This window comes from Odontesthes bonariensis, chromosome 17, assembly GCF_027942865.1.
Source record: "Odontesthes bonariensis isolate fOdoBon6 chromosome 17, fOdoBon6.hap1, whole genome shotgun sequence".
Lineage (NCBI taxonomy): Eukaryota > Metazoa > Chordata > Actinopteri > Atheriniformes > Atherinopsidae > Odontesthes > Odontesthes bonariensis.
Window position 1 is genome coordinate 5,391,350 of NC_134522.1, and position 23,728 is coordinate 5,415,077.

The following is a 23,728-nucleotide window of genomic DNA, read 5'->3' on the forward strand; positions in this document are numbered from 1 at the left end:
AAAAAGGGAAAAGAGGCTCAGAAAACGAGGTATTATTTGTCATTTTGCTCCCTGAACATGTGACAATTTATCATCATCATCATCATCATCCAAGATTTCTTGAGTGTGGCAAACTTCTTTAAATGCAGATGCACTGATGTCCCTTTTTATGTCATAAACTTTCAAACAAAAAGGGTAAGCTTGGGATGTCATGGAGATTCTCCAAAGGTTGAGACCGTATAACAGCCAAATGAGTGTCCTGATGCTCAAACAGTGACGACATGAAGGCTCATCAGTCGAAAACAAAGAAATAATTGAATTTTCATGGTTTGTAAGGGTTCTTTGACCAATTTAAAGTCATGTTGATAAACAACTCTGTCTTTATAGGAGTAATTCTTATGTAGAAAACTGAGGTAATCGTATCTAATCTGTATACGTGGAAAGGTAACTGCGACTTTTCTTGACGAGTCCACATCAACAGGAAGAACAAAATGAGCCTTTGCTCGTCTTATTGCTACATATAAATAAAGAATGGAAACATACACATCGCCTGGTAAAACTATGCCCCCTTGTGGTGACTTTTTTGAGGAGTAAAGTTACAAAATCCACCTTTAAAAAGACGCCGAAAGATAACCGAACAGAAAGCGATCCGTTCCAACATGGAGTAAAAAAATTCTTGACTCAACAACAGAAGCGCAACAAGAAATGTTTGTAAGTTGCGTTTCTGCCAGAGCGACAGCTGCCAAGTCCCTCAACAGAAAGTAGTAGCACAGCTTAAAGGTAACGTAATGTTTAAAAAGGTAAAGTTTTTTCATAAAGAAGCGACCAAAAGAAATAATAACAACAAATCCAGTAAAAACTAGCTACAACTAATACTAAGAAGAACGAAGTAATAAGTAAAAACAACCAATAAAACACAACTGTTACTGAGTTTTTGGGATGCAAAGAGCATTTGGTTGCTTCAAACCCTAAAAGTGAGCAATAAAATCTTAAAATCAATCAAAAAACAAACTGGGAGCCAATGAAGGGAAGACAAGACCCGAGTTACGTGATCAGGCTTCAGGTTATATCGGATCGGTGCATCCCAGTGACCTACAGGTAAACCTGGATGTCATCAGCAAAGCGGTGGAATGGCCCGTTATGTTTACTAAAGACGGACCCGCCAAGGCCACCTAAACAAACAAAAAAAAGGATTGGACCAAAAACGCACCCTGAGGCACTCCACGAGGGAAGGGTGCTTATTCCAACCGCAGTTTCACATGCAGCAGACCCGTCTAAAAGCACTAAAACCGCAAAATTAACAGAACCAAACGCTAAAAGCAGGTTATTAAAAACCAATGGCCAATCAAGTAAGAGAACATTTCCAGATTTTGCTGTGTTGAGGCTTAAACACTCAGTGTCAGTGACCTGCTCAAGCAGAGCATAAACCGCCGATATGGAGCGGCCCATTGTTACCGATACCCGATCTAGGATTTTCTTAAATATCGGAACCGATACCGATACAAATATTGGATTGGTGCATCCTAGTGATCTAGCCTGATTAACATAGACTTTCAAATCTCTTCGAGATTCTGGTCTGACCAAGACCATAACGAATACGATTCGAAATGGCCTGGTCAACCCGCCTCCCTCGGGTTGCTACTGGTTGTGGCCAGAAAAGGCTGTGCCTAAGCTTAAGCCAATCACACCACTCTTTCCTCTGACGTATGATTTAGCTACCAGCGGGGCTAACTGGTAGATTAAACTCTTACCAAAGCCAGTAGGGAGCAAGGCGAAAACGTCTTTCCTGTCAAGAAATGATTCAAGGGCTGTTCTTTGCTCGATTTTTAACGAGAATCTCCCGTCGAACGCTTTCATTACAGCATCTACAGCAGTGTCAAAAGCTTGACGCTGCTCCATGTTGATATTGAATGAAGCGCTTCCGTGTACAATCCATGGGTTGAGTGGCAGTTCAACCACGTCACTACCTTGAACACGCCTTTACCCTGGGCCGCTGGCGCTGCTCAAAGTTGATTGCTTCCCGACAAAGTGGGTGGAGTTCCCATTTTTTCGGGAACTCGAATCCACCTGAATGAGCAGTTTGCCTGAGTAAGTGTAGCAGAGCCGAAGGTGTTGCGTCACTGCGAGGGCGGAGCCTGGGTACTAGTGATCTACATGTAAACCTGGATGTCATCAGCAAAGCGGTGGAATGGACCAAAAACGCACCCTAAGGCACTCCATGAGGGAAGGGTGCTTATTCCAACTGCAGTTTCACATGCAGCAGACCCGTCTAAAAGCACTAAAACTGCAGAATTACCAGAACCAAACCACTAAAAGCAGGTCAATAAAATACCCAGTGAGCCCAACTCAACAAGCACGTCAAACCTGAAATAAACAGCATCAAACTGAAGGCACATTCTCACTTCTACCTCTCCACTCATGTGTGATGAGTCATCCTTGCTAACACACTCACTTTTTTTGCCCACAACAAGAGATTCACAGTTTGAAGGTTTATCTCACTCTGCGTGGGTGATGTTCCTCCAGCGGGGTTTGGTGGGTTTGGGAGGAGGAGCCCCTTGACTCTCCCCTGACATGAACATGTCGGGGGGCAGCTTGACGTTCTGGTAGTCTTTGGCCAGGGTGAGGAGGGGGCAGCGGCTCGGGTGGCACTCGGGCAGGGACAGACGCATGTCTGTATCTTCCGCCTGAAGAGGACGAATCACAAACACCCAAATGCGCCCACACACATTCACAGCCGGTGTCAAACTGTTAACATTTGTGGGCGCGCAAGCAAATACAGCTGCATCTCAAAAATAAGTCTTTAAACCAGTGTGAAAAATTCACTAAAAGCAGTCGCACGTCTGCAGGTGAACCTCCAAAAACAGTAAAAACTCAATTAGGCATTGACAGATGTTCAGAACAAAAAACCCGTCCACTTAAGGCCGGACTCACCCTCAAGCTGAAGCGGGTATGGCAGATGGTTGGAACGAACTCATTGAAAGGCAGAGTGAAGTCTATATTGAGCGTCTCGCCACAGGCTGCCAGGTACACTATGGACAATCGATAAAGCAATTGATTAGTCTGCCTGTTTGAGGATTAAATGGAGTACACACACTGTACAGTGCATCATGACTTAATAGAGTTAAAGCATCCTGTCATGGACACTAGCTTCCACTGTTAAAGAGGCATTAAAGTGTCGGCTGCCTTCATTTCTGCTCAACACACACAGAGCAACGGGTTTATTTAACTCCTGGCAAAGCTGGAAACTCACTTTATTAGTTTAAAAACCTTTAAAAAAAAGGAAAAACATTCGTTATTCTATTTGGGCCAAAAATACAAATGCACGCGTCTGAAAATGATTTTCTCTCTAAATGAGTTTATTTTTCTACAATCTGCCACTAAAATCTGACCGACCAAAGTTTCATGAGTTTTATTTCCACCACGTCTGTCATGTATCAGCTGTTCCACGAGTTATACGACCCAAACTGAGGGGCAGGAAACCCCAGAAACAAACATGCATTTGCATCAACCAAACATGCTAAATGTTTAGGGTTAGGGTTCAGTATGGTGGCGAGTCTCCTCCTATCACACTACATACCATCAAGGTTACCGCACATACCTTCTAATGGTTCGGTGTTAGGGTAAAACTACAGGGCAGGGCGCCATTTTGTCTTAATACATAGCATTAATTAACATGCAAAAGCACAAAAAAAAAAACGCCTTTTCATGAGATCAGGCTGGGCAAAGAGATCATTTTCGTATTACATATATTTGTTTACTAACCATTAACCTTTTCTGACAGGAGATAATGCAAACAGTACAAAAGATGCTCAATAATGGTGTCAAATGCCCTTTTTCTGCAGTTTATTAGGGGAAAACGTGTGACAAATATCTGTTTAAGTACCAATACTGGGAATATGGATTGTGTTTACATCCAGACTCACTTCTAAATTAAATGATATGTGTCCTGTAGAAGAGATTTTTTAGATATCTCATTATATTACTCGATATTAAGTCTGAAGTTACTCGTTTTATTGTTATTGTGAAGTAAAGCACTGCATTTAACTAATGCAAACGTAAAATTTATAGTAACATAGTAGAAATAAAAGTTTTAGACATACAGTTGGATTTGGCCCAAAAGCAATGGTGAAAAACAAGTTTGAGAACAGTTTAGAACAGCTTGGTACAGGTTGGAACCGGTTTGGTCCGGCTTGAGAGAAATTTGGCCGAAAGCCAACCAATCGGAGACAAGTATTAGGTGTGATGCAATTGTTGCTGGGCAGAAGACACTTTGTTTTTTTGTTTTTTTAAAGAAAAAGGCAGGGCTTGACCAGAAAATTTGTCAATAAAAGCTTTTTTCCTGGGGAAAACTCTCTTTTTACTTTCGATTTAAGCAACTTTGAAGGTGCTTTTTCTTAAAATATTGAAGACTCAAACTCCGACTGGGACTTTGTTTTCCCAACAACCAGCATATCACTTGTATGGATGCCTGAGTAACCAAATGCCTGCATACTTTTTGTTGCATTTAGAGGTTTTATTCATTGAAACAGGAGTTTAGGTGTGATTATTGCTCACGAGTTGCTCCGTAAAATAGCATAAACCCTAAGTCTTCCATAAATCCAACATTTCTGTACACACACACACGATGCAAAGTACACGTCTAAGCTTCCTTTAGTTTGATCCCGTTTTAAATTCCTCACTTTTGGGCACAAGCCAGTACGACGTGGTGGCAGTAAAAGCATGAAACTTTATGTTTTCAATCAATTTTCAGAGGCAGATTTCAGTAAAAATATCAAACATAATGAAAAATATACCATTGAGGTGTTTTTCTAAATGTGTATTTTTCCTAAATGAAACATTTATAAAGCTACGTGGAATTAGTGGTGCATCAATGAGGCTGTTTCTTTGTCAACTACCTGCTGACCAATGACTAAAGGAAGGATAATTTTATCTCATCTTGAACCTCACTGAAACAACAACTAAATTAGATTACATTCAGACATCATGAACAGAAGCAATAATCTCTAATAAATCATGTTCATTTACAATGGAAGAGGTTTAATTACACCAAAAACCTCATGAATACTGTACTACAGATGCTTTTGTGGCTATTTCCATGTGGAAGTCTTACCATTCTCCTGCTGCTTGGTGGAACAGTCAATCCAGTTGTGCTGGTTTGCCGCCCAGATCATCTCAAACTGGTGGAAAAGGATCTTGAACTTCCAAGAATAGGGCACAAAGGAGTAGATGTCAGGGGCACTATCACTCGCCCAGTCCCGGATCAAATCTGTGGAAGGAGGGGAAAAGTCGTTCTCGTAAACGGCTACATGCTAATAGCTTGATCTGACCACCACATCTGGATGTAATGAATACCAGAGGTTTACGTTCACTTCGGACAAATACATTATTTTTACTGTCATCAAAGTCAGAAGTACTTAAACAACAAAGAAAATTCCAGATGAATCCAGTTTGAGTTTTAGAAGCTTCTGATTGGCTAAGAGCCGCCTTTCTCTGACATCAAGACTTGAGACTCTGAGACTTGAAAGCTAAGACTTGAGACTTACTTGAGACTTGAAAGCTAAGACTTGGGACTTACTTGAGACTTGAAAGCTACGATTTGAGACTTAGTTGAGACTTGAAAGCTAAGACTTGAGACTTAGTTGAGACTTGAAAGCTAAGACTTGAGACTTACTTGAGACTTGAAAGCTAAGACTTGAGACTTACTTGAGACTTGAAAGCTAAGACTTGAGACTTACTAGAGACTTGAAAGCTACGATTTGAGACTTAGTTGAGACTTGAAAGCTAAGACTTGAGACGTAGTTGAGACTTGAAAGCTAAGACTTGAGACTTGAAAGCTAAGACTTGAGACTTACTTGAGACTTGAAAGCTAAGACTTGGGACTTACTTGAGACTTGAAAGCTAAGACTTGGGACTTACTTGAGACTTCAAAGCTAAGACTTGGGACTTACTAGAGACTTGAAAGCTAAGACTTGGGACTTACTTGAGACTTGAAAGCTAAGACTTGGGACTTACTTGAGACTTGAAAGCTAAGACTTGGGACTTACTTGAGACTTGAAAGCTAAGACTTGGGACTTACTTGAGACTTGAAAGCTAAGACTTGGGACTTACTAGAGACTTGAAAGCTAAGACTTGAGACTTACTTGAGACTTGAAAGCTAAGACTTGGGACTTACTAGAGACTTGAAAGCTAAGACTTGAGACTTACTTGAGACTTGAAAGCTAAGACTTGGGACTTACTTGAGACTTGAAAGCTAAGACTTGGGACTTACTAGAGACTTGAAAGCTAAGACTTGAGACTTACTTGAGACTTGAAAACTAAGACTTGAGACTTACTTGAGACTTGAAAGCTAAGACTTGAGACTTACTTAAGACTTGAAAGCAAAGACTTGGGACTTACTTGTAATGAATACCAGAGGTTTACGTTAACTTCGGACAAATACATTATTTTTACTGTCATCAAAGTCAGAAGTACTTAAACAACAAAGAAAATTCCAGATGAATCCAGTTTGAGTTTTAGAAGCTTCTGATTGGCTAAGAGCCGCCTTTCTCTGACATCAAGACTTGAGACTCTGAGACTTGAAAGCTAAGACTTGAGACTTACTTGAGACTTGAAAGCTAAGACTTGGGACTTACTTGAGACTTGAAAGCTACGATTTGAGACTTAGTTGAGACTTGAAAGCTAAGACTTGAGACTTAGTTGAGACTTGAAAGCTAAGACTTGAGACTTACTTGAGACTTGAAAGCTAAGACTTGAGACTTACTTGAGACTTGAAAGCTAAGACTTGAGACTTACTAGAGACTTGAAAGCTACGATTTGAGACTTAGTTGAGACTTGAAAGCTAAGACTTGAGACGTAGTTGAGACTTGAAAGCTAAGACTTGAGACTTGAAAGCTAAGACTTGAGACTTACTTGAGACTTGAAAGCTAAGACTTGGGACTTACTTGAGACTTGAAAGCTAAGACTTGGGACTTACTTGAGACTTCAAAGCTAAGACTTGGGACTTACTAGAGACTTGAAAGCTAAGACTTGGGACTTACTTGAGACTTGAAAGCTAAGACTTGGGACTTACTTGAGACTTGAAAGCTAAGACTTGGGACTTACTTGAGACTTGAAAGCTAAGACTTGGGACTTACTTGAGACTTGAAAGCTAAGACTTGGGACTTACTAGAGACTTGAAAGCTAAGACTTGAGACTTACTTGAGACTTGAAAGCTAAGACTTGGGACTTACTAGAGACTTGAAAGCTAAGACTTGAGACTTACTTGAGACTTGAAAGCTAAGACTTGGGACTTACTTGAGACTTGAAAGCTAAGACTTGGGACTTACTAGAGACTTGAAAGCTAAGACTTGAGACTTACTTGAGACTTGAAAACTAAGACTTGAGACTTACTTGAGACTTGAAAGCTAAGACTTGAGACTTACTTAAGACTTGAAAGCAAAGACTTGGGACTTACTTGTAATGAATACCAGAGGTTTACGTTAACTTCGGAAAAATACATTATTTTTCCTGTCATCAAAGTCAGAAGTACTTAAACAACAAAGAAAATTCCAGATGAATCCAGATTGAGTTTTAGAAGCTTCTGATTGGCTAAGAGCTGCCTTTCTCTGACATCATGGGGGAATAAATAAATAAATAGGAGAAATAAATAAGAATAATCAGGAGAAATCAATGGAGCCATCGAAACTGGTTCATCCTTCGGTTCAGTTTCCAGATGCCTGAAAGTCCCACTGTCAGCCGTTCAAACCACACCGCTCAGGAAGGAGACGGCTTCAAAATGTGCAAATCAACCCCAGGACCACAGAAGAAGACTGTGAAGACGCCGGCTGAAACTGCTGAGATAGAACGATGGGCTGAAAGTCCACTCAGCCCGGGAAAAGGCTACCATAAAAAAGCTGGAGTGTAGTTTGAAAGATCTTCATTTTCTTTAGGTCTCAGAGCAGCATCCCCACTTTAAAGCATGGTGGTGGCAGCATCATGCTGTGGGACTGCTTTGCTGCATGAGGGACTGACGCCCAGAAGAAAATAATGTAGAGGATAATCAGCCAGAAAGTCTTCCATATGGACAATGAGCCCCAATATGTGAGATTCAAAGTGGTTTAAGGACAACAAAGTCTAGGTTTTGGGGTAAACCTGACCCAGTTACAGCAGTTCTGTCCAAGGGAACGGGCCAAAAAAAGCTTGTGGAAGGAAACCCGAAACATTTGGTTTCAGTGCAAAGCTGCCAAATACTAAGGAAGGAAAGTCGTGTGACATTTAAGAGTAATTCGCCTTCTTTGTTTTAAGTTTGATTCACTCACCGGAGAAAAAGTTATTCTCAATATCTCAGACTATGGAGCACCTACTACCACCAAACTTTCCAGTTATACACTTAGCAGTATTCTGAAGATATTTATAGAAGGATTTGTTGATAAATGATTCCTGGCCTGATTTATGCGACATTATAATAAAAAAAAAATATGGCGACAATCGACAGTATAGTTTGATTTCCTAGAAAATGAAAGCAGATATCCTGAAATCCATCTGTAATTTTCTTTTTCAACACAGTTTACCTCCATGTGAGATACAAAGTGGTTTAAGGACAACAAAGTTGAGGTTTTGGGGTAAACCTGACCCAGTTACAGCAGTTCTGTCCAGGGGAACGGGCCAAAAGAAGCTAGTGGAAGGAAACCCGAAACATTTGGCCCAAGTGAAACAGTTTCAGGGCAAAGCTGCCAAATACTGAGGAAGGAAAGCAGTCTGACATTTAAGAGTAATTCTTTGTTTTAGGTTTGATTCACTCACCGGAGAAAAAGTTCTTCTGGGCGTAGATGAAGTGGTAGGTGGCCTTGTACACCTCGATCTCACACTGCCACGACTGAGGCATGTTCCAGACCCGGGGGTAGCTGGCTATTACATGGAACTATAAAAAAAAGAAAAAGAAAAGACACATTTTCACTTTCAGGAGCACAGAAGAAGAAAAAAGAAGCTTGCTCTGCATCTTGCTTCTACTTACAGCCAACATCTCAGCCTCCAGAAGAGTCCTGTACAGCATGCTGCTGGTGGTGTCCACGTGGAGCAGCTGACCTTTGATGGTGGGGGAGTAGCCTGAGGCGAGAAACGGACAGAAATGGGAGAAATTCTTACATCTAAGCAGTTTGAAATGAGGTCATTCACATGTAAACCGATATCATCTGCTCAGGGGGATGAATCGGTTCACATGTTTTAATCTGGTTATGACTTTAACTTGTGTTTGGGATGGTCTGAAGTGATCTCGCTCAACTGTAGCCATGAGAAGCCATGAGAACAAAATACACTTAAAATCAGAGATGGGGACTCGAGTCACCGTGACTTGGACTCGAGTTGCTGTTTTGATGACTTGTGACTTGTCTTGACAAAAAATAAAAGACTTGAGACTCGACTCGGACTTGGAAATTAAAGACTCGGCACTTGACTTGATACACGATGGAAGTTCAGTTCATGTTTTCAGTTTGAATATAAAATTAATAAATTAATAATATCAATTTCTCGGTAGGAGCGCAGGCTGAGAATGGCGTCATGATTGGATCCCTACCCTGTCAATCAGCCATGCCCTCTCTACATACGCACATTCCATCCAAAATGGCCGCCTTCCACTGGACGTGGGTCCATGGCGGCAAGAGACTTTTTTGTGCGTCTGGGCATGATGAATGAGTGTACCGAATTTTGTTGTCCCACGCGAAACTAACCCCAATGCGGGGACCATTTTTAAGTATCGTAGGGGGCGCCAAAGAGCCATTTTGCTCCGCCCACACACGATACCCTTTGCAGTTTCACTGCTCGTTCCCCAATAAATTGATTAAAAAAATAACATGGATTACCCGGTAGGAGCGCAGGCTGAGAATGGCGTCATGATTGGATCCCTACCCTGTCAGTCAGCCATGCCCTCTCTACATACCTTAGTGTTTATTGGAGAGAATAAACTCATATCAGATATGCATCAACATGTCAGCGGGACCGAGAGTCGTTGTCTTCGGCTTTCGTAATCACCATTTTGACGCTAAAAGACGAACAGCACAGTGCAAGACATGCGGCATCAACATCTCAGACAGCCAGACGACAACTTCCAACTTTGTTCGTCATTTGAAGATCCATTCTGACCAGTAAGTGCTTGTCAAATTAGCTGATATTATCCTGTTAGCCTAGTCGGTAGTTAGCTAACGTTAGCTTGATATGATACGGGGTGGACAGGTTGGACACATTGGCCAATGATGTTTACTGACAGTTACTTATATCTTTGTGTTTTCACTTTATTAAGATCAGATTCTGCAGGTAAAACTGCAAAAATAAGGTGACTTGACCAAGAAAAAATGACTTGAGACTTACTTGAGACTTGAAAGCTAAGACTTGAGACTAACCTGAGACTTGAAAGCTAAGACTTGGGACTTACTTGAGACTTGAAAGCTAAGACTTGAGACTTACTTGAGACTTGAAAGCTAAGACTTGGGACTTGAGACTTGAAAGCTAAGACTTGAGACTTACTTGAGACTTGAAAGCTAAGACTTGGGACTTACTTGAGACTTGAAAGCTAAGACTTGAGACTTACTTGAGACTTGAAAGCTAAGACTTGAGACTAACCTGAGACTTGAAAGCTAAGACTTGAGACTAACCTGAGACTTGAAAGCTAAGACTTGGGACTTACTTGAGACTTGAAAGCTAAGACTTGGGACTTGAGACTTGAAAGCTAAGACTTGGGACTTACTTGAGATTTAAAAGCTAAGACTTGGGACTAACTTGAGACTTGAAAGCTAAGACTTGAGACTAACCTGAGACTTGAAAGCTAAGACTTGGGACTTACTTGAGACTTGAAAGCTAAGACTTGAGACTTACTTGAGACTTGAAAGCTAAGACTTGGGACTTGAGACTTGAAAGCTAAGACTTGAGACTTACTTGAGACTTGAAAGCTAAGACTTGGGACTTACTTGAGACTTGAAAGCTAAGACTTGAGACTTACTTGAGACTTGAAAGCTAAGACTTGAGACTAACCTGAGACTTGAAAGCTAAGACTTGAGACTAACCTGAGACTTGAAAGCTAAGACTTGGGACTTACTTGAGACTTGAAAGCTAAGACTTGGGACTTGAGACTTGAAAGCTAAGACTTGGGACTTACTTGAGACTTGAAAGCTAAGACTTGAGACTAACCTGAGACTTGAAAGCTAAGACTTGGGACTTACTTGAGACTTGAAAGCTAAGACTTGAGACTTACTTGAGACTTGAAAGCTAAGACTTGGGACTTGAGACTTGAAAGCTAAGACTTGAGACTTACTTGAGACTTGAAAGCTAAGACTTGGGACTTACTTGAGACTTGAAAGCTAAGACTTGAGACTTACTTGAGACTTGAAAGCTAAGACTTGAGACTTACTTGAGACTTGAAAGCTAAGACTTGACTTGAGACTTGAAAGCTAAGACTTGGGACTTACTTGAGACTTGAAAGCTAAGACTTGAGACTAACCTGAGACTTGAAAGCTAAGACTTGGGACTTACTTGAGACTTGAAAGCTAAGACTTGAGACTTACTTGAGACTTGAAAGCTAAGACTTGGGACTTGAGACTTGAAAGCTAAGACTTGAGACTTACTTGAGACTTGAAAGCTAAGACTTGAGACTTACTTGAGACTTGAAAGCTAAGACTTGAGACTTACTTGAGACTTGAAAGCTAAGACTTGAGACTTACTTGAGACTTGAAAGCTAAGACTTGAGACTTACTTGAGACTTGAAAGCTAAGACTTGAGACTTACTTGAGACTTGAAAGCTAAGACTTGAGACTTACTTGAGACTTGAAAGCTAAGACTTGGGGCTTACTTGAGACTTGCACATGTGTGACTTGGTCCCATCTCTGCTTAAAATACACCAGAATATTGGTTTCTGACCCTTTACAATCCAACTTTATTCCAGTTTTGAGCTTTTGTCCGTCCTGCCGGTATTACAACGGTGCAGAGTGCTGCTCGGCATGTCAAAGGAAGCTTCTGAGTGGGTTTCAGAGAGGACTGGCTGGGCGCCAACTGGCTGGCGGCATGTGGCGTTATCGTGTCCCGGGGCTCTGAGTGGCTGGATCAGAGAGCGGTGGCTTGGCTGAGGCTGAGCCAAACGGGCATGAAAGTGTGGGGAAGTGGGCACGTCGCCTCGGTTGGCAGCTTCAGAGAAAAGGATAAAGAGCTGAACTGTGGATGAAACTTGTGTTTCTGTTTTTTGGAAGCTGGAGGAGATCAAACCGGTCCTCCGGAAACCGAGAACGGAGACGGCGACAGCTGCTTCGGTGCTTTCAATCATACGATAAATAAACTTATTCGGAGAATCTTTCATGGGGCTAAATATGTTGATCTTAACTGTTAAATTATCCTTTAATGTGGCATTAAATGACCCAAAAGTGGAAGAAACTTGCGTTCTAAGCTACTTAAAACACTTTCTAAGGCTGCATCAAACGGTAACGTTGTGTCCGCTGCCATGTTGGATTAACACTCTACAAGCTTCGGTGTCGCGCATAGAGGTCGTCATCGTCTTGCTGCCCCCCCCCCCCCCGTTCTGTGATTGGTTCCCTAACTCAGGCAAAAATAAGGGCGGTGGTTTCCAGGCTGCCTTTGCAGTGCGAATGAAATCGCGCACAAAGCAGCATGGGAATTCCCAGGCTACTACTTTGCTGCAGTTTGCTCTAAAAAAATCCTGGTTTTGGGGCTAATCACACATAACGTCCCATAAAACCAAACTTAAAAGGGATAGTTCGCCTCTTTTGACATGAAGCTGTATGACATCCCATACCAGCAATATCTAGGGCTGGGCGAGTTAACTCGTTATTATCGCGTTAACTTGTTAATTATTTAACGCCGATAAATATTCTATCGGGCATTAACGCAGGTTTTATTATTGTAAAAGTCTGTTGAATGCATCACATTCACACAGTTACAGCAAACACCACGAAGCATGGAGAAATAAAATAAAGATAAACTAGCAGCTAACCTCGGTCTCTGTGAGAAGCTCACGGAGCTAACCGGCGCTACTTCCTGTTTTACTTCTTTCAACATAAAAGCACGTATTTCAAAATAAATTTAAAAAAAAACATTTACAGCCAAGTTGAATTGTCTTCTCACCGTAGTAGTTCCAGTCTAAAATATCACTACCTGCCGACAGCCGCACCTGTTACGGTGTTTGCTGCTCGGTCTGCACAGCAGGCAGTGATACGAAGGGAGAGAAAATAGGGCCAAGTGATTGTGAGGTCTGACTTTTTCCTGGAGAACCATTTTGTGATGCAAATGTTTTACTCTTTTGAACGCATATTGTTTTGAGAAGCAAAACGCTTTATTTTTTAAACCCCAGCCAACTAGCCGGACTACCTTCATCAACACCAAAACGAGACTGGAACTCTGCTCACAGGACGCAGCAGGGGGTAAGAAGATGTTCATAAATGATGTTGCTGATATGGGATGTTACACAGCTTCATGTCAAAAGAGGCGAACTGTCCCTTTAAGCCTCTAAGATGATGACAGCATTTGAGACATTTTGGCCTTACCGTTCTCCCCCACAGTCATGGGGATGTTGACCTCCAGGTAAGAGCCCGCACCTACATTCACATGGATGGCGTTGGTTTCCTAGCAACAGAGAGAGAAACATCATACACCTCCTAAAACCTGGAACAACGCTACAACCCTCCCCGTTTCCATTTAGCTTTAAAAGCCCCGCCCTGCTCTGGGAGGAAGATTTGAAAAAAAGCATCAAACATGAACGCGTATCAATAACCGAAACGCGGCTCAACATGAAGACAAAGAGGATCACCCTGTTTTTGGTGAAGAGCAGATCGATGGTGGCGTCTGCAATGATGTTCATGCGGAGCTCGAAGGCCTGGATCTGCCTGGGCTGTCCCGGCTGGGCGACCTCGGTCACTTTCATGGCCTGGAAGTCCGCGGGCAGGAAGAACTTCCAAAGACAGTCCCTGAGAGAAGAGAGTTCACAGTCTGAGCTCACTGCCTCTACAATATCTGTACCTGCACCCATTAAATAAATGCACAAGACAGGAGAATACCGCCAAACTTTTAGAAATGGAGCTCGAGCTAAACTAATTGGATCAGTCCTCGAAGAGCTTGCGGCGTAGTTTGAGTCGCGGTGCGGTTTTGTGCTTGTTTGTGATTCAGAGGGGACATAAATAGATTCTGATGTCTGCATGTTCATTTTAAGTCTACTGATATTCATTTGCCTGATTTACAGCATTTACAAATGCATTTTTTCTTGGCTGGAAGCTGAAATCTGCCCCTCGGCAGATTTCTGGAAGCCAATAGGTTTCATTTCTTTACTCTAAACTACATCTTATCAAACACATTCGTCACATTGGAGCCTGCATCCAGAACTAAATACCTAAGAGGAGACAGCAGCAACTGAATAGAACAGCTGTTTGATGAGTAAAGAGCGAAGAATGGACGACTCATCACTGAAAAATCTCTTCCTTCAGTGAAGAAACAATGTCTGTTCATCTTAAGTTTCGAGGTCAGATCGTGTAAGCAAATCAGAAAATACAAAAATCCACAATTACTACTTTTTATTTGGTAAAATTAGCTTTAGTTTTTGCAAAAGAGATCCATGTTTCTCATGTTTAATCGACTCATTATGTCCCGATGCTTCTACCTTTTGAGCCGTAATCGTTATCAAATGAATACGAATAAACACGAGGAGCATTGAGTTTAAAGTAGGGCTGGGCAACGATTAAAATATTTAATCTAATTAATCACATGATTTCCCTGATTAATCACGATAAATCGCATTTGTACGCAAAATCGTATATATATATATATATATTTTCATATTTACAAGGATATGTGTGTAGTATATATTTATTTTTGTGATGATATATTTATTTAGATATTTAGGAAGTGTGTATATGGTCTATATTTATATAAATGTATTGTAGTTAGGATATTTACAAACTGAGTAGTTAAAAAGGAGTGGGAAAATAAAAAAGTATTGTACTTCTTCCCATTCCTTTTTCGAACAATGTGTGGTGTTTTGTTATGTATTAGCACTTTATGTGATTTAATTTTTTAATTTCTCTTTTTCTTTCTTTTGTATGTACAAAAAGTTAAATTTTCTTTTTTATACATGTTCGAAAATAAAAATCTATCAATCAATCAATCAATGCAAAAATGAATCCAAAAGTAGCGTATAGCTTTTAGCATTTAGCTTTATTTTAAATGTGCTGCCATATGAATGAAAGTGCCATAACATTTGTTGTGCAAACACACTTTTAACATCAGCATCTTTCTGTAGTTTTTATGTAGAAGCCTCGCTCCACTGTCTGTTTCCTTGAATGACTTGCTGCTATCAGTTGTGTGTTTTGCCTTTAAGTGATATTTTAGACTGGAACTACTACGCTGAGAAGACAATTCAACTTGGCAGTGTTTACAGATGACTTTGGTTCTGTCGACTCCGCCGTCTGGAAGAACTTTAAAATGAAAATGGCCGAGTAAAAGTTCCGTACCCTTCTCCATGTTTGGTGGATCCGCCGATTACTTTCTTTTCCTGTTCCACAGCAGACAGCAGCAGACTTTTACAAAATAAAAGCCTGTGAGCAACAGACTTTAACAAAATAAAAACCCGGTTCGAGTCCCACATCGGACGCCCCTGTGCTGCGTGTCGTTCCCCCTCTCTCTGCCCCCTGCTTCCTGTCTCTCTGAACTTCTCTATCCATTAAAGGCACAAAAGCCCCAAAAAATAATAAAAAAATTAAAAAACTGCGTTAATGTGCGATAAAATATTTATCGGCGTTAAATAATTAATGAGTTAACGCGATAATAACGAGTTTTTAATTTCATGGTTTATGTTTATCTTCAGGTTTTAGACCCCTTCCCTCACCTCTGACGATCTGCCCAGGGTCCGTAGTTGAAGTCGGTTCCTTTTCCACAGACGATGTCCAGACCCCAACACGGAGGCAGGTCCTGCAGCTTATCGTCCTCGCTGCTCGTCTCCGCCTCCTCGCCGCTCTCCTGCTCCACAGGCACCAGACCTGCAGACACACACTCAAGATGTCACAACCCGGGAGATCCTGAGGTGTTTCCCGGACCAGATGGGATGAATAATCCCTCCGGTGAGTTCCGAGTCTTCCCCTCAGAGGCCTCCGCCCAGGAGGCAGATGGTGGAACTCCTTCCCCTGTCTCTAAGGATGCTCATTCTTTGGGTCACTGCCCAGATCTGTGACCTGAAAGCTTCTCCTTCAGGCTCAGCCAAGACAGCGGCTGTGTTCGAAACCGCATACTACATACTGATCGATCTGACAGTATGCAGAGCATTTACCCACAATGCATTTCGCTCCTGCCCGAGCCGAAATCAGCCGGCCTGAAGCTGATTTCACTTAAGCTCTAAACTCTGTAAACTTTAGCAACATTTGAAACATTTTCAGGTGAGAAAGTAGTCGTTTAGATCCCCAACGTCTTGAAAACCTGACAAAATACCGGCTGTTTACAATTTTGTTCCCACGAATTCGGCGCTACTAAAGCTAGCCGCAGTGAGCAACGCACTTCCGGTTATTTTCACAAAATAAAATACCCGTTGCCTTTTATCATAGGGAAAGCCATTACCATACAATTGGTGCTTTTGTTTTGAAAACAGGAAGTGAACCTACCCTCGTTGTAGCTAGCTTGAAACTGCCGTTTTGACAGGAAATGGCGATCGGCGACGTCACGTTACGTTGCATCTTGGGTAGTTTGAGTATGAGTAGTAACCTCATGATGCATACCCAACATTTCGGAGAATCTAGTATGCATCCGGGAACTTCTCGCTTACTCAAACTCGCATACTAACTCAAAAAGTTAGTAGGAGTAGTAGGAGAAGTATGCAGTTTCGAACACAGCCAGCCTCCCCCATGTCCAGAGCCTTCAGCGTCTCAGATCAAATCTCACACCAATACCTTGGAAAACAACCTCATAAAAGTCTCCAGCCTGGAATCAGGTGAGCAGAACATCACGGTCGTTACCTGGTTCATCCTGGTAATAGTAGATGTCGACATCGTTTGACTGCATCACCACAAAGCCTTCGCCCATCAGTCTGGGAGGTCTGGATGGGAAACCCACAAGGTCACAGTTTTAGAGCCAAAGTACAGACATAAGAACCTACGCATCCAATTCAAGGTTACCGAGCCTCCGTCTATCCTGACAGGATGAAAAACAGTGATTCAAAAGGAATTATTCAAAATCAAAATGTTCTGTTTGAACTCTGTGCCAACAAGCCGAGTCACCCACAGCGAGTCCTCTGCCTGTTTGTGTTGAAAGCTTTCCTCCTCAGAGAGAAACGGTTCAGGATGAATAAGAGGAGAGCTGCATAATGATCCCATTCTCTGCAGTCATTACGACGTGCTCAGAGAAATAAGAATGTGATTCTTCAGTCGAGGCGTTCATCTCTAAAACTGCTCTGGGGAAAATTATTTTATAGCTGGAGACGTTTATGCGTTTCAAATTGCTCTGAATGAACGAACGACTGCATTTTCACATTATTTAACGTCTCTGCCAATCTTTTCAGACCTTCAACTAAACAACGTGTCCTAGTCTTCATCTATTTGTCGTAATTCTTTCCCGTAAACGTCAGCGCGGGGTGGGTTGAACTCACTCGTCGTTCTGCATGCCCAGGTATCGGGGACTGGGGACCAGCATGACCCGCACATTCTCCAGAGAGCCTTTGACAATGTGCATGTACTGGTCCAGGTGGCTGGATGGAGGCTTGGTGGTGTAGGTCAGGAAGGCGTCCTCGAAGTTCACGCACAGAGTCTGGGGGAGGTAGTGGTTTCCAAACGCCAGCCGCCCCTAAAGGAGAGCAAACGTGCATTCAAACACAGGGTGCTTGCTCTTTTTCCAAATTAAAATTCCAGACTTTTTTAAAACTGATACTTTTATTCCCAAGACCTTAACTTTATGTACTTGTAACTTGTGTGCCTACTTCATTGGTTGAGATTGTACCAACTGTCTTCATTAGAAAAGTTAATTTTCATAGGCTAGTATTCAATGAACAAATGCAGTAAATTATCCTTTTACTGATGAAAACGTTTCAAAACATGAAAAAAGTACATGAATTTCACATCAAACAAGTGTCACAAAAACTATCTATAAAAAAAAATGTATGTATGTAGAATTCAGTCTCTTCACTCACATCTCATCCCATTAGGCTAATACAGTACGTGACCAGTTAGTAAAATTATAGTTTTATAGCCTACCTTCCTATTTCTCATTTCACAATGCCTTTCAGCATACTGTAAAATTCTACCATACATTTATTTTCCATACTTATTAAGACTTTCAAGACTTGCGCAAGCACCCTGCAAACAGCAAGATTTTCACACGTTCCTCTCAACCACGAAAACTTCGGAGATACGTACGGTGCTGATGTTGACTTTGATGACGGGGATGAGGGAGCGCCACGATGACGTGGGGTCAGGAGTTTCAGCTTTGATGTCAACACTGTCGGGGAAGCAGAAAAGAACTCAGACTGAGGACTCGGACGCTGCATTTACTTTCTGCCTGGAAGATTAAAGTCATCTCCGGGCGATAACCATCGCTCTTCTGCTTCCGAATGCCTGCTGCGTCTGATGACATCAGCGAGATTTTTCGGCAGCCTTCATCGCTTCTTCACATGGTCTCGATAAGAAAAGAAAAAGCTTAGACTTCCTGCTGCCTCTAAATTCCTCTGAGGGGGTAATCTTTGTCAGATGAGGCTGTGGTTAGATTTTATTAGAGCAGAGCGACAGTCTCGTCACGCCGTCTTAAATGGGCTGATTTTTAGTTTCTGCGACAGTTTGGAAAATGTGTGAATGATGCTGCCTTATTTATTGTGTTATTTTTATAATTATTTATGTTGGTTTTTTGGTTTTTTTCCCAATTTTTTTTTTTTTTTAAATAAAAAGAACAGAGGGATGTAACAGAAATGTACGTGGTATATTGGGACATCAACATCTGGGTTTCTTTAAACAATTAAATAGAATATTGAATAAAATAAACAGGAGACACTGAAAAACTGAAACAAAAGAAATAAATACCAAGAATAAAAAAAGATAAATAAATAAAACAAAGAAAAAGTAATTTTTTCCATTATGTATACTTCATTAACTATATCCTTCCATTCCTCTATTGTGGGGGAGTCAGGAAGAAGCCACTGCATAGTGATGTTTTTTTTTTTTTAACCAACAGATATCAGAACACCAAATAAGTAATTGTTGAAGTGCCCTGGGTGATATTTATTGTGTTATTATAAACATAATTATAAAAAGATGGAACTGTGGGCCCATTTGAGTCTAGTTATGCATAATTTGGGACTAAAAGTCCGACTTTGATTCATGCAAATGTGTTTAATGATTCACTGGTCGTACCTTTCCAGGGTCTGGTTTCTGTCTTCACATCCCCTCTCCTCGTCCTTCTTGGACGTCAGAAGCGTGGGGTCAAGCCCGAACGTTTCTTGCAGCCGAGCGTAGAGGTCTGTCCGGTTGTAGACGTGAAACTCAAAGCCGTTGACTGTCACGTAAAGCCTGGTCTCTGCCTTGGGATCTGTAGAAGTACATGTTCAGCAGGAATGAGCAATTTTAATCGACATATATCGATATTTTGTTTCCTGACAAAGTATCAATTTTTCAGCCACTAATATCGATTTTCTTCTTTATTATTTTCCAAAGCAAACTTTATTGAAAAGTCAGACGAATTTTTTTCACGAATTCTTTCGTGAAATCGTTTGGAAACCGATTTTTTTTGTGAGTTTTCACAAATTTTTTCGTGAAACAGTTTTCACTAATTTTTTCGTGAAACCGTTTTCACTCATTTTTTCGTGAAACCGTTTTCACTCATTTTTTCGTGATACCGTTTTCACAAATTCTTTCCGGAAACCGTTTGGAAACGGAATTTTTTTGTGAGTTTTCACAAATTCTTTCCGGAAACTGTTTGGAAACTAAGTTTTTTTGTGAGTTTTCACAAATTCTTTCCGGAAACCGTTTGGAAACGGAATTTTTTTGTGAGTTTTCACAAATTCTTTCCGGAAACTGTTTGGAAACTAAGTTTTTTTGTGAGTTTTCACAAATTCTTTACGGAAACCGTTTGGAAACCGAATTTTTTTCGTGAAACCGTTTGGAAACCGAATTTTTTCGTGGAACCGTTTGGAAACCGAATTTTTTTTAAATTTGTGAAAACCATTTCACAAAAAAATTCGTGAAAACTGTTTCACGAAAAAATTCGTGAAACTGTTTCACAAAAAAATTTGTTTCCAAACGGTTTCACAAAAACATTCGTGAAAACGTTTTTTTCACAAAAAAAGTGAATGTTTCTGTTTGTCTGTTTGTCCTTCCGGGTTCAAAGGACCAGTCCATCAGCGATGATTCATGTCAAATCACACCGTCCCTTTTTTCCCCAGAAAATGATGTAAGTGTATCATATCGAATCGAATCATGAGATTAGTGTATCACTACAGTCCTAATGTTTAGGCAGCTGATTTTAGTTCGAAAGGGTCCAAATCTAACCTGCCACTTCGTGGGAGGAACACACATTCTGCCAGGACAAATGAAGCATGGACTGGTTTATTTGTCTGGTTCTAAAGGTAAATGTTTCCCTCCACAACACGTCCATCTAAAAAGACGTCTGTTTTCCACCTCTCGTACAGGAAACTGAGGGGTTTATCCGACATTAAAACATTTGAATCGGCTCCGGTTTCCTCACCGTGCTGCTTCTGTTTTGGGTCAAACATTTTCCACCAACGAAATATGAGGAAGCCGTCCTGTATCCTGTGACAGGCCGAGACAAAAAGGAAACGACAGATTCCATCATGAGGGGAAAGCGATTAGACGACAAAAGGACGGACAAAAGCGAAGCGAGCGGAGGAGCGCGGGTCAGATTACCTGATAGACATGTCCTGGTTGATGAGGTAAACATCTCTGAACATGACTTTGCCCGAAAGCACAGAGAAGGAGAAGGAGCCTGTGGACAAAGAGTCAAATGTTACCGTTTATTTGACCAACATTTGGAAATCAGTTGGGAATCAAACCAGTTCGATCAAATATTCCACAAGAGAATCAATCAACATGAAAGCTGTTTTGATATCAAATCGCTCCGTTTTGTCTTTATTAGGATCTAATTCAACAAGTCGGTGAGAAGCCGTCAGAAACTAAGTGCTTTTCACTCATTAATCTCCCTTTGCTTTGCACCGTGTCTGCCTCGGTTTAAATTATTCCCACGCCAGGAGAGCGACGGCGCCTCGCGTTTCATCAGCCCAGCTGACAGTGTGTCATATTTGGGTTTTTCTGCCTGAAGAACGAGACGGGGCGCCTGCAGGCGTGTTCCCACCTGCTCGACACCTCAACACGAATGTGTCGGCAAAGATGAGATTAAAACTGTAACAATCCGTCCGAATCGTTTCACACAATGATAATTAAAAAAAGCAGCCGGTCGGTCAGGTGACACGCTGCCAGGAAGCCGTAAAAGTTTGATGATGCTTCATAAATATGTAGGGCTGGGCAACGATTCAAATGTTTAATCTAATTAATCACATGATATCCCTGATTAATCGCGATTAATCGCATTTGTACGCAAAAATCCAAATCCAAAAGTAGTGTATAGCTTTTAGCATTTAGCTTTATTTTAAATGTGCTGCCATATGAATGAAAGTGCCATAACATTTGTTGTGCAAACACACTTTTAACATCAGCATCTTTCTGTAGTTTTTATGTAGAAGCCTCGCTCCACTGTCTGTTTCCTTGAATGACTTGCTGCTATCAGTTGTGTGTTTTGCCTTTAAGTGATATTTTAGACTGGAACTACTACGCTGAGAAGACAATTCAACTTGGCAGAGTTTACAGATGACTTTGGTTCTGTCGACTCCGCCGTCTGGAAGAACTTTAAAATGAAAATGGCCGCGTAAAAGTTCCGTACCCTTCTCCATGTTTGGTGGATCTGCCGATTACTTTCTTTTCCGGTTCCACAGCAGCAGACAGCAACAGACTTTTACAAAATAAAAGCCTGTGAGCAACAGACTTTTACAAAATAAAAGCCTGTAAGCAACAGACTTTTACAATAATAAAAAAAATATATAATAAAGCAGGGGTGGTCCGTGGCGTAGAGGGTTCAGCTGGCCCCGGTTCGAGTCCTGCATTGGACGGTCCTGTGCTGCGTGTCGTTCCCCCTCTCTCTGCCCCCTGCTTCCTGTCTCTCTGAACTTACCTTTCCATTAAAGGTGCAAAAGCCCTCATAAATTGATTTTTTAAAATAATTTAATTATTTTCATTTTTTTTTTAAAGAATTAAAAAAAAATAAAACCTGCATTTATGCGCGATAAAACATTTATCGCCGTTAAATAAGTAATGCGTTAACGCGATAATAACGAGTTAACTCGCCCTGCCCTATAAATATTATATATATGAATCTGTGGAAAGTACAAAGACTGACCTGCTGGCTTCTTTTTGTTGCTTTTTACTTTTAAAGGACGGAGAAATTAGCCAAATTCTACAAAACTGCAGAGTTAATGTTGCAAAAAGCACTTTGCTGTTCATTCTGAGGCACGTTATGAAATATTCAGCAGGCCGAGTTACCCCCCCCCCCCCGTCCTCCCTCCTCACAAACGCACCGATGTGAATGTAGCCATCCTTGTAGAGTCTGTTGAGGATGAGCGTGAGGATGAGGCCGATGTTGCGTGAGTTGTAATAAGTTAAATAGATGATCCATCCACAGGACAGAATGGTGGCTGAAAGGAGGAAAAAACAACGTGATGTCAGACAGTAAAAACGGGTTTTCAGAAGAGTTGAGGCTCAGTTTTTATTAAAAGTCCTTCACTAGTTGCTGAAATAAACAGCTCAAATGTAAAAAAGACACAACTTAGACATCAGAACAGCTCACAGGACCAACAATAAACAAGAATATAACATGTTATTGATCTCATCAGTGAGTGATCAGAGTAACGGTTGGATTTTTAATGCTGTTAAAAGCTACACTAAGACTTACGTTTGGCTTCTTATTTCTGTATCTACTCACAAACTTTAGCTGGTTTAACTTTTGTTTTTATTCTATTCTGATCTATATTTTCATGTAATTGTTATTTCTGTTTATTTGATCTGTGAAGTTCCTTTTATTTTATCTTTCCTTAGTTCTTCGCTCCTGGATTTTGGCTTTCGGAAGGTTCCGTTTATGTTTTCAATGCTGTTTTTTTTCTGCTTTTACACTTTGTGATGCATTCAGTTTTCTAAAGGAGCTGTTTATTATTTCAGGTCCGGTTTAACTTTTACTGCATCAGCAGGTTTAATGCATTTCCTCCGTCTTTATCAGGTTTCTCAGTCAGATTCTGTGAGGGATTCATCAACTTTGTCCTGTTGAAACATCGTTTTAATAAACTTTGACTGGAACAATATCCCTCAATCTAAGAATATTCATTAAAAACTCGACGTATCGGAACGTTTTTATCCTCCTTTACATCTTAAAGCTCAGAGTTAGGGCTGCTGCTGTCTGGAACCGGCTTGGTTCTCCAGAGTCGGACCTGCTCAGAGCGACTAAACTCTGTTTAATTCAGAAAATTTAACACATTTAAAACGACTAAATCTGTCGGTATGAACACGTCAGCCACCGCTGAGCAGCTGGTAACGAGCCGCCTCGTCCCCATTGTTACTCCAGAAGCAGCAGGCTTAAACGGGCTGCTTTAAAGGGGGGGGAACACCTGCTAAAACAAGGCATTTAAAGCCCTTTCACAGTGTGTGTGCAGCAGGTCGTTAGGGGCTAAAACTCGGTTTTACCCTGTCGTCATGACTCTGAC

At 41.2% G+C, this 23,728-nt stretch overlaps 1 protein-coding gene across 12 annotated transcripts in view; it reads right to left on the reverse strand.

Moving 5' to 3' along the window:
* kiaa1109 (KIAA1109 ortholog) overlaps positions 1-23,728 on the reverse strand; it is a 140,672-nt gene that overhangs the window by 108,227 nt on the left and 8,717 nt on the right. For all 12 annotated transcript variants that reach the window (XM_075447490.1, XM_075447496.1, XM_075447493.1 and 9 more), the window contains exons 3-17: positions 22,553-22,669; positions 20,832-20,910; positions 20,653-20,717; positions 19,323-19,497; positions 18,336-18,417; positions 17,573-17,766; positions 16,944-17,023; positions 15,827-15,977; positions 13,760-13,916; positions 13,497-13,575; positions 8,972-9,063; positions 8,761-8,878; positions 5,090-5,245; positions 2,911-3,008; positions 2,479-2,663 (exon numbers count right to left, since the gene is read on the reverse strand). In XM_075447490.1, coding sequence (XP_075303605.1) covers positions 2,479-2,663; positions 2,911-3,008; positions 5,090-5,245; positions 8,761-8,878; positions 8,972-9,063; positions 13,497-13,575; positions 13,760-13,916; positions 15,827-15,977; positions 16,944-17,023; positions 17,573-17,766; positions 18,336-18,417; positions 19,323-19,497; positions 20,653-20,717; positions 20,832-20,910; positions 22,553-22,669 — 1,828 coding nt within the window. The remainder of the gene's footprint in view (positions 1-2,478; positions 2,664-2,910; positions 3,009-5,089; positions 5,246-8,760; positions 8,879-8,971; positions 9,064-13,496; positions 13,576-13,759; positions 13,917-15,826; positions 15,978-16,943; positions 17,024-17,572; positions 17,767-18,335; positions 18,418-19,322; positions 19,498-20,652; positions 20,718-20,831; positions 20,911-22,552; positions 22,670-23,728) is intronic.